Source organism: Acyrthosiphon pisum, chromosome A2 (assembly GCF_005508785.2).
Source record: "Acyrthosiphon pisum isolate AL4f chromosome A2, pea_aphid_22Mar2018_4r6ur, whole genome shotgun sequence".
In the NCBI taxonomy this organism is placed as follows: domain Eukaryota; kingdom Metazoa; phylum Arthropoda; class Insecta; order Hemiptera; family Aphididae; genus Acyrthosiphon; species Acyrthosiphon pisum.
In genome coordinates, this window is record NC_042495.1 from 104832786 (window position 1) to 104845034 (window position 12249).

At 25.7% G+C, this 12249-nt stretch overlaps 1 protein-coding gene across 2 annotated transcripts in view; it reads right to left on the bottom strand.

Moving 5' to 3' along the window:
- Positions 1-12249, bottom strand: part of LOC100158662 (sodium-coupled monocarboxylate transporter 2) — a 35222-nt gene that overhangs the window by 17126 nt on the left and 5847 nt on the right. For both annotated transcript variants that reach the window (XM_001944878.5, XM_008180138.3), the window contains exons 2-5: positions 6844-7059; positions 5842-5975; positions 5374-5562; positions 36-190 (exon numbers count right to left, since the gene is read on the bottom strand). In XM_001944878.5, the coding sequence (XP_001944913.2) occupies positions 36-190; positions 5374-5562; positions 5842-5975; positions 6844-7042 (677 nt within the window). In that variant the 5' untranslated portion in view covers positions 7043-7059. The remainder of the gene's footprint in view (positions 1-35; positions 191-5373; positions 5563-5841; positions 5976-6843; positions 7060-12249) is intronic.

Below are 12249 nucleotides of genomic sequence, written 5' to 3' on the forward strand. Positions count from 1 at the left end.
CTTATGGATCCAGGTAAATGGTTATCTACGCATACTTGAAAAAGTCCAGCCTGTCTCGTTCCTTGGTCACTTCGAATACATTCAGTGGACCTTTAGCTATAAAGAATCCGTGAATAATGATTACTATGCTGCAACCGATCATCACTAAACTCTGTACGGCGTCTGCAAGGATAGCTGATCTCAGACCTCCCTAAAATAACGATCACAGAGTTCAAAATATTGACATAGTACAAAATATATTGTAAGATATTATTTTAGATTTTGAGTGGAACGATGAATGTATTGATTTTACAATGGTGAGTGTTTTTTTTTTTTTGTGTCTGTCATCACCTTTTAGGACGGTAAAAGTGCTTGGATTTTCTTCAACAGTATCTTTTCTGATAGGAAAGTGAATCTAGTTAGTACTTTGGGGGGGTCAAAAGTAAAAATTTCCCAGTAGTTTTCAAAAGAACCGTGAAAAACAAAAGAAAAATTAAAGAAAAACGGGAATTTTTACGCAAAATCTGTTTTCGAGAAAATTGATTTTGGTTTTTAGTGCAACTCTTAAACAAATTACCGTAGGTACATGACATTTTGACTGAATGTTTATATTGGCATTTTCTATACACCATAACATTTTCTAAATATTTTAAGCTCTTTACGGACATTTTCAGTTTCCATTTTTTTTAGTTATTTTTTCTATAAATATCAATAACATTTTATTTGTTGGTTAAAAAAGCTTGAAAATTTAATAGATGACGCCTAGTATATTGTTTCAATGTCAGATGAAAAAAATTAAAAATCCATTGCCACAATTTTTTTTTATAAGCATCTAAAATTCAAATATTGACAAAATACGTATAAATGACGAAGATTTGCAAATTATTTTGAGTTATAAATTCATGAACAATTTTCTTTTAAATCTAAGATTTGAAAATGTAATACAAGATTCCTCATAAGTTTGTCTACCTTTTTCAAAAAAAAAAAATGTCTACAAGCAAGTTAAATTAAATTTTTATGAGCGTTTGAAATTCATATTTTTACAACATTTGATATTCACTCGATTTCTCACGTAACAATTTTCTTATTTTGTTATAATTAAAAAACGAATGACTCTAGATACTTGAAAATTTCACTGAATGTTTATATTAGCATTTGCTATACACGATAAAATTTTGAAAATAATTTGACTCTTTTTGAGCTATGTACAGACATTGTAAGTTTTCAATTTTTTTAGTTTTTTTTTCTATAAATATCAATAAAGTTTTATCTATTGGGCCAAAAAGTGTAAAAAATTAATACAAGGCTCTTGATATATTGTTATAATAGCAGCTGAAAAATATTAAAAATACATAGGCACAATTATTTTTTATAAGCATTAGAAGTTGAAATTTTGACAAAATTTATCAAATTTAAAATTGAATAATCATTTTGTAGTTGAAAATTCATAAAATGTTCAATTTTTATATCTGAGGATTGAAAATTTAAAACAAGATTCCACACATGTAGTTAATTCTGTTATAAAAAAATCTAAAAAATACATAAGCACAGTTTATTTTTATACTCATTTGAAGTTCAAATTTGGACGAAATTACATATAAAAAAACCTAGAATGACTATTTTAGTTATTTTGTTGTGATTGTATAATATTATTCGTGGGTACTTGAAACTTCTAAAGTATACTATTATATATCTATGATAGTATCACAGTTTGTTGATGTATAACGCGTCATAACTTATAACTACCTAATGGATATTGTGATATGATTAATTTGTAATTTATTATATGTCATTTTTTTTTTTAATACCATAGATATAAGTAGATAATATGTCTTAAACCTAGACTGGAATACCGTCTCCGCTCAGAAACGTTTTTCTTATACAGTGATATTATATCATTGAATTCAAATTTAATTCTATCCATTATACAGTGACCCACTTGTAACCTACTGTACAGCAGAGCGACATCCACTTACCCACCTTTTTTAATTTTTTTACGGTTGTCTGCGTACGTAACGATAATGTTATAATAATAGAATACAAATTTGGCGTTTTCAAAAACAAATTAAATTGGATAAGCGCTCCTGCAGTATAAAATCTCATACGGGGCAAGATAAAAATTACTTATAATCTAATATTAGTCATAGTAATATTAATATTTCTCTTAATGTATTTAAAAATTCTCAAGGCAATGAAATTGCTTATTGTTATTATATTGGTTTTCGACTTGAAATGGGGCAAGTAAAATAGTAACTTTATACCAATAATTTTGGAATTACATAAAATATTCGTTTTTAAATTTTTACGAGTAAAAAAATAACTAACAGAACTGTATTTGTACTAACTATAATTTTTATTATTTCATTGGTTTTATATTAGGTACGTTAAACCTATGTGTTTCGCGAAGGCCATAATATAGTTTCTAGGTAGGTAGGCACTATATTATGGTCTATTAGTTATTTGATAAAATAGATATGAATTATTATTCGCATACACCAACACCCTATAATCACTATAATATAGTAATTAAAAAGTACAGTGCCCTACTTAACATTTGTGTAATATAATAATTTTAAATATTACTTAAATATATATTTATAGATCTACATTTTTAGAAGTAGGTACCTACTACACCTTCACTGTTTAAAAATATTTAAAAATGTTATTTTTTAAAAAAAAAACATAATAGGTACCTACTAGATTGTTAGTTCATAATACATTTTGAGTGTAAACAGTCAATCTTGATAACTTGTAACATTATAATAATATATCATTTGATATTTTTTTAACTTTAAAATACAATATATTATACTCATTCATTAAATTGTCTCAACAATGAATTCAAAAATTGTAATTATTATTTATTATTATAAACTGAATAAGTTTATTATAATAAACTTCAACGAACAATGAACGAATAGTTCATATTTAGTAAAATTGAAAAATGTAATATTTTATAAAATTTTAATGTTGTGAAGATGGCGAACTAAAATTTTTCCTAAAACTAATGATAAAACTTTTTTACTATTTTGAATCCATTATTTTCATGGTATGCAGGTTACTCAAGTATCAAGGTATACTAAAGGTATTGAAATGTTACACTACTTTTGTGGTACCTAACGTTATTATGATTATTTTATCAAAGGGAATTTGCTATATGAGTTTAAAATAATTTAAATTACTCTAAAGTATGTACATTCCATTTTTTCTATGAAAACTTTAAAAAAAAGTTTCAACAGTTATTTTCTGCACACAAAATAAAATATATACCACATATAAACGTGTTGAGTAAAATTAATAATTAGTGCAATTAATTTGCTTTCTAAATGTTACCGTAAACCAAAGTTCAAGAAAATATGATGTAACACCAATACAGATTTGTAACATTGATTCGTATAACATATTAGTGCTTAATAGTTATAATGAAATAGTTATTGATTATGTGGCCAATATAATAATTGATAAACAATATAATATTGTAATTATTAATAATTTAGTGCATGACTGCACAAAGTCAATGACATAATAAAAATATGAAATTGATAAAAATTAATGCAAAACTTATGTCCAATGTAATATTACATTTTTCTAATAAAATTAATTTAATTACTTTACTGTAGATATTGTTGCTATTTCGATTCATAACTATATGGATGATTGTATCTATATTGCAGAGGAATAATGAATTGCATACAAATATCTTCAACAATAAAGTATATTATATTTGATTTTTCATTGAATTTGATTAATTCATCAAAAATCCGTTAAAAGTGAACGTTATAATTTTTGTTTAAAAACATTATAATAATATTATGTTCGCCGTCGGATCACATAATGTTTTATTTTATACGAAATATGAACATAGTTTAATTAATAAGTTATTAAAATAGGTGTTAACTATTATTTTATAGGAATTATTAGTATTATTATTGTTTTTATTTTATTTTATCTTAATGTTTATTTAAAAAAGAAAAATCATTTAACGATTTTACTTTTTGTAAAATATGAAATTTCGAAATCATTTTAATAATCCAGTATTTATTCTAGTGAAACTATATAAATTATAATATTTCATTATTCTTTTATAGTTCAATATAATGTATACTTATATAAGAAAATTGAGTACATGTTAATTTTTTATACTAACATTCTTATTTTTAACTTTTATTTTTTGAATACCTAAAACGTCACATAGAAAAATAGGGTAGATACCTATACAAGATAATTTTATAAAAAATATAGTTTGGATGAAAAAAAAAATCCAATATTAGAAGTTGATAAAAAAGGTAAGTTTATGTTAGGTTTAGTTAGGTTTATTCAATTATAATATTATTGTATTAATGTTTATCATTATTCATTGTCTTAATAATAAAGAGCATTGTGAATAATTGATAAGCCATTCTATTTTTAAAATGAAGATTTTGCATTTTATAAGTTAGATTATCATATAGGAGTTTATTTTAATAAGCTATAAAATAATTATAGGTAATTTATATTCATAATTCACTATAGCGGTAGTTTACATGTATGGCCTTATGATGTGCTAAATTCATTTGAATTACTCCGCTGTAACTATAATCGCCGGTCATAGTTTGCGTATCGTCTATTTACCTGTACCAAAATATTGTACTTCGTTTGTACATCAGTGGCCGATTATTGTTTGTGCGTCAACTTATCAAACAATAGAACACTACAACAAAACTACCTATTGAAAAGTACCGACACAAGTTGCCCATTAAATATTACAAGAACGTTTAATACCAATATAATATATTATTCTGGATGAACTTGAGCATTTGACAATTGTTATAATTCACACATACTATAATAAGTGTAGGTATATAAAATTTAATGGCTAATTTAATATTGAATTGTGAATAATATTCATAACTCACAATCATAATACATAAAAAACATATTGTGGTAAAAATCCATGGTTAGTCGTGGTTATGGGTCACCCGTACAGCCGTACACTTCAGTCGTTTAATCCTATTTATATTTTTAAATAGTAATACCTTCTCAATATTTGAAAACTGAATACAACAGGTGTCAAATTTTCTGAAAATTAGTAAAATTGAATACTTTGAAATACTTTTGAATACTCCCAACGTCTTCTAGTTCTATTGTTAAATGCGCTGATACGCAAATTATGTACTATCGTATTTGACGTAAGTGGGTTAACTTGTATGACGCACAGACGATAAATAACTAAAAAAATTGAACGATGTGCAAATGTCATACAAAAAAGGTCAAAATGAACAACAGTGATATGCAAACGATTTACGGTACCTATGATGCATAATAAATCTACAATATCATATATATTTTGTAATTTGTTTGGTATAGTGTTTGATTAAAAATGAGTCATTTAGTAATAAATAAAATTTGTCTCACCAATACTGTGAAAACAATGGCAATGGATGTAATTAAGATGATTGAAAACCAATAAGGCAATCCCATCACAGTTTTTAAGGCGACGCACGGTGTGAAAACTGTTACGCCAAGGTTAAGTATACTTCTAATAAAATATGTACCAGACGCAAGCCTCCTCACGAGTCTTGATTTGAATCGCATATCTAAGTACTATAAATAGACAAAAAAAAAATTGTAAATATATATAAGTACACCATATTATGACGAGTATAATAATAATTATTATGATGCGTATAGTTTGATAGACAGGCACTTCAAGAATAATGTAATTTGTATTTTATGATAATTATTTAGTGTAATAGACTAAAGTACCTATATTATATAATTCTTTAAAAAAGTTGTATTCGCTGGTGTCTCCATACAATCATCTAAATATTAATTCTTATAATATTTTAAGCTTTATACGACTTAAAAATGACTGAAACTCACCTGATAAACTGAAGTAATTCCGAGATTGAAATATACCGGTAGGAAAAAATATAAAACCAAAGGGAATGCTAGGGACATTCCGTACAGAGTTTCCCACATTCCGCTTCCTCTATAGTAAAATTCGGACGGATACCCTGTAAAAACAGAAATGTTTTAATTTAAAATAACATAAAATAATCAGTCTTATAAAAGATATATAGATTTTTAAGATCAACTATTTATTTAATTAACTACCTATATTGTTATAGTATTTCGTGGATAACTGGGAAATTAGTGGAAGAACATATTATTATATAACTTATTTAAAAAAAAAATTGAAGTAGGTAGTTGTACATAGGTATCTACTTTATACTTTTAATAAATTATTATCATAGCATTAAAATCCTTAGGTAACTCATAGTATTATACTATTATGTAATGATGACGTCTATAATAGGTGTGAATTATGACTATCACATGTAATACATAAGATCAATTTTTTCGTGTTAGTTAAATAAGATGTGTATAATATGCTGTAAAAATAATTCAAAATTGAATTTTTTTTTTAGTAATATTAGTATGAAGAAATTTAAACGAAGATTTTTCAATAATATTTTATATTGCTAAATGTATGTTTGTATGAATAATTAATATTATTTACATGTTACACATAAGTACAGGTTTATTTTGACGTGAAATTTGAACGTACCTATATACCTTCATTAGTATTATAATATATGATTAATTTTAATATCAGATAAAACTTAAGACTGTGACCGGGTGTGCACGATAGTTGGCCTCAGTCATAAACGTGTTCTGAGCCAAGCATCATCCGGTGTCACTATCCGGGTTTTACTGACAAATCCTCACCACATACACACGTATGCCGAACCAACCGAACCCCCCTACATGCAGTAAAAACAGGCCAATAACCATGCAGATCTATAATACCTTTAAATAATAGGTAATAATAAAAAAAACTTAAGACTAAAGGTGGTACTTATGAACGAAAAACATATTTACCGAGGAAGACTTTGACACCCAGAAATCCACGTGCAATGGATAGGAGCATCGCTCCCATTGAAACTGACCCTTTCGACGCAAACACATAGTCCGCTTTCGTCTGTTCTTTTGGGCCGGATATTTTACTATAAATTAATACTGCGAATGACAAACCAATCAGCAGTAGAAATACTGCATAATCGAATATAATACTTTGCATAGTTTATCACAATTTCTCTGAAAAAAAAAAATATATTCATATATATTACTTATAGTTATATATAAGTTATAACAACTCTATTAGAGGTGCTTAAATTAAATTATAATATTCTCATAAAATATGTGCAATTTATTAAGTTTTTACGCACATTTAGTAAATATTTAATGGTTTATTATGTACATACAAAATATGTATAAGCCTGTAATTATTATTATATACATATAGCTAGGATAATCCTGTTTGTAAACATATTATGTATACAATATTTTTCAAGAAGGTACTACAAATTAGTCACATGTCTAACTTTTTAAATGAAACAATATTAAACAATACAAACCTATATATATATATATTTGAGATTCTGATCGGAGCAATGAATGTATTGATTATATTATAATGGTGTGGTTTTTTTTTATTATTATAAATTTTAATAAAAAAAAGTAAGTAGTCAAAATAATGCTTCGATTTTCAACTACAGTATCTTGCTTGATGGGAAAGTGAATCTAGTTGATGCATTGAGGGGTCAAATCCCCAATAGTTTTCAAAAACAACGAGAAAAACAATCAAACAATTTAAGTAAAAACGGAAATTTTAACGCAAAATTGGTTTTGATAAAATCTATTTTGATTTTTGGCGTATTCTAAAATAAATTACCGTAGATACATACAATTTTTACTGAATGTGTGTATTAGAATTTTCTATACACCTTAGAATTTTAAGAATATTTTGACTTGTTTTGAGTTGTTAACGGACATTTTTAATTTTCAATTTTTTAGTTTTTATTCGTGAAAATTTTATACACGGCCTCTGATATATTGTTACAAGAGCAGTTGAAAAGTATTTAAAATATATAGGCACAATTTTGAGAAACTTTATCAAATTTAAAATTAAAAAATTATTTTGTAGTTAAAAATGTATATAATGTTCAACTTTTATAGCTAATATAAAATAAGGTTCCAAAAAAATAGGTAAATAAATTACTTTAATCACAATAATATCATAAAATATTATACTTAGTAATATCATAGGCTGACTGACTCTCCACTCAGAATAGTTTTTCGTATACAATGATATTATATCATTGAATTCAAATTTAACACCATCTATTGCAGAGGCCTACTTGTAACCTACTGTACAGCAAAGCAACACCCACTTGCCCACCTATTTTATAATAAACTTGATAAATAATAAATAATACAATTAAGTATTGATAAAAATATTCCATTTAACAGATAATATTATATTATTATACACCTATAGTCATATTATAAAAGGTAAGAGAATGCGTACTATATATTATACATACTTATAGTGTATTTATTTTAGAAAATTTGCAGACATAAGTAAATCTTAAATTATTCATTACCCACATAATTTTCTTAAATTTAACTAATATCAATTTTCGTTTTTCATTTGTTAGGTCTTTCTGTTACACCCTGTATATATATTACTTAATTTTACTTCATTAATTATAAGACACTGGAATGTGATCAAAGGTTTCTTAATGTGAATTATATACGTATTAAATTATATAGTTGTTTATTTATTTAAACATAATATATTATATTTTATAAATATTGATATATGTATAGTATAAAGTTATTTTTATAAAGTTGAAACGTTTATTTTTTTAATTAAACTAACACTTCTTTTACTCAAATTCTAATGAAACTTAATTTTAAATTTGATTTATATATTATTATATAATAATAATAATATATACTTATATATTTATTACACAAAAACTATTTGACCATGGTCCATGATATATATTATAGCTAGACAAGATAATAAATTATAAATTTGTCAACAAATAAAATGTTTTAGATTTAAAAAGTAAACCGATTGTAAAACTGACTTTAGTTGGAAAAGTTAAATTAAAAAAGAGAAGGATTAATTCTTTGAATAAATTAAAAATAAAGAGATATATAAAACAAAATACAATTTAAAACAATAACAATGAGTTCACGAATACCGTACTTATATGTACTTATAACCCCTAAATCTAAAAATAAACAAATGCAATTCAACAAAAGATAGAATAATTTTGCCAGAATATTTCATGTTTAGTCTAATAATTTTAATTTGAGATATTCGATAAAATTCCAAACTTAGGCCACCATTATTTTTCTATATAAATCATACTTAATAGTATTAATAATTTAAACAAAAGAAATACGTTTGTACAATTTTGCGAATGGGCCTACATTTTTAAGTCATCTACTGACTAATTCCATTTCCCGGAGCAGGTTTTTTAATATCATTTCGAATACATATTGTATACACGTTTAAATCAGTTAATATACCAAATAAATCAATAAACTAATTGAGATTTTTTTGAAATTCGCAGTATGAAAATACGAATATAATTTATTATACCTAGGTACTATAATCGTATATTACCACGATTATCCGAAAAAGTGAATAATGCTGTTTGTCGTTTACCTTGTATTTAGACATTATATTTTCTGCCTAAAACATTATACTATAATGAAAAAAAATATAATTAAATGATTGAAAAACAAATAAATCAATAATTAAAAATAAAACTCGTTTCCCGTATTAAGTCCTACTGACTCTGAATCTATGTACATTATTTTGTAATATTATACCTACATTCTATCCCGGAAGAATTTACTAATATTTAAAAATGAATTCAATTTAAGACCAACGAGCTTCTTAGTTGTATTGAATTTTCAATAAAATAATATGTTCATTGTAAGTTTAAACAGAGTTCAACTATTATATTTTTTTTCAAACTAATTTATTTTGACTTTAGGTCATAAATACAGCGATTTTGTTCATTATCATGTTTCATGATGATTTTGAAGAACCATTATTGTTATCGTTATAGCAGGTATAACGCATTCACTAATTACCGAACGCTATTATAAATTAATTAGGCCAGTCTAGGAATAAAAGTATAGGTAGTGTTTATATATAATATGTTGGTATATAAAATTAACGTCTAGAGTAGGTCATTATTATTAAATTAAAGTATTATATAGAATTTTTTTTAAACATAATACTCTAGTGTATAACTAATTGTGTCATATATATCTATATTTGAAAAGAAAAACATTAGATTAATCAAAAATGATTCAAAGGAATGTCTACATGAGTGTCATACGAATAGTGGTTAAACAATTTAAAACATGCAGGGCTTAAACTTTTTACGTAGGATATACTTACTAGTATAGTGAGTAAGTTACTTAGTTACTTACTCTTATTGTAAACCAGAGTTTCCCAAAAAAAATTTATTTAACGCCCTTTTCAAACGTCTCGACCCTCTCACCACGCCATCAATTAAAAACACAAAAGATAGCTAACATTTTTTTTTTTATATAAGTACTTACTAGGCATCCAGAATAGGAACCAAATAATATAATGTAAAATGTAAATAGTTTTATTGTTATTAAGTAATCAGCCTACTTTTGAAGACCTAGATATTTTTATATTTTTAAAATTTTTAATTACCTAAATACATACCTACTAAAAGCATACTAAAAACGTAAATTATACAAGTATAAAAACAACATAAATATACTACATTAGGTATTTCAAAATTAAATTAAATTCGTTTTTGAATTTTTTGCAACTATACACTTATTATTGGAATATATAAGTAATAAACTGTAAAACATATAAATTACAGAAGAATCACATCCCTTAGCGCCCCTCCACTCTCTTACGTAAACCACACACCTCAAAATTAAAAAATTGCATGTAGGAAATCATTGTTGTAAACTAAAGAAAACAAAGGAAACAAATTGTGTTTGAAACCATGTAACACGATATTTTAAGTGCATTATTTATTCCAAAAACGAAGTAGTATACGAAAATTGCTTCCCACGATTTTCCATTACAATTTACGTTCCTTCAACAGGTTCATCTACAACTGTAATACGACATTTTTAATATCTCACTGGTTACATCCCAGTTATAGTTTGGTATGTTTATCCTTTTTTTATATTATGTGTCATGATGTGTGAACTTATGTTATTGTGTTTATGCCATTTTATTTTATAGGTAGGTACATAAAATGGATTAGACCGTAAAAACAAAATTATTTTGCATCGATGGTCATAAATGTTGATATCGTACAACAATGCAGTTCAACAATAGAGCTGCTGTGTTAAAACGTGCAGGTACAAGGTACATTTAACTATTAGCAATATTCAAAATTATACAAATGAATAATTGAGCGTGCTTGTGTTCAAGATCTTATATAGAGACATTTATGAAGGTGTTAACTATTAATTAGTAGAAAATTTAGTAAAAATATTAATACAATAAAAATACATTCGCAAGATGAACTAAACATTTTATGTCGTTGAGTTACTAACATTAGGTTAACACTCAACATGTGTAATACGTGTTAAATAATTTCTTTCTTCAGATCTTATTCACCCATAGTTCACTCTTACTTTCTAAATAATTTTTAACCCCAATGTGTTTCCTTTGGAAGATTATATACCTACTACTTGAGTTATTCACTTAAAATACTACTCTTCCGTTCTTCATTTGAACATAACATCAACTTTAACCATAAATAGAGAGTTGATAGTCTTATAGGATTCATTAATTATCACACCAACATTTTCAAATCAGCCAATTGTCTCTATATTTAATACTTTTCATTCATCAGAGCTCTTCTCGAATATGGTCGTTTAGCATCCCTTCATTTCAAAATACGCACAGTGTTAAAAATAGATACTCAGCTTATTCTTCTTTTATTCTCAATACTCTTGTCTTCCTCACGACTACCCCGTGACCCACGGTTCATAAATTCCATTTTAAATGGGTATAAGAGATCTTCTTGAAAGAGCCTCGTTCGTCCTCCAAAAGGTTAGGTTAATCTTCCCTCTTATTGCACAGTAACCAAATTATTTTCTCTATCCACACTCACACCACCTCGTACTGCCATAACCACTCCCTTCTATGCATGCTCAGAATGTATACTCCCGATTTCTGTTTTTGTTTTAAATGTTTATGATATTCTTAACTCTACTGTTGGATTTAAATTGTATTTTTACCTCTATATAATAACCGTTTAGTGTATAATATATTGAAATAAATAAGTAAACTAACGGTCACGGGTATTAAAACTAAAGTAACATATTTTAACGATAACAATGACAATAGGACTGTAATGAATATTGAATATTTATTTTGAATTGAATAATTTACGTATTGTTACATAACAT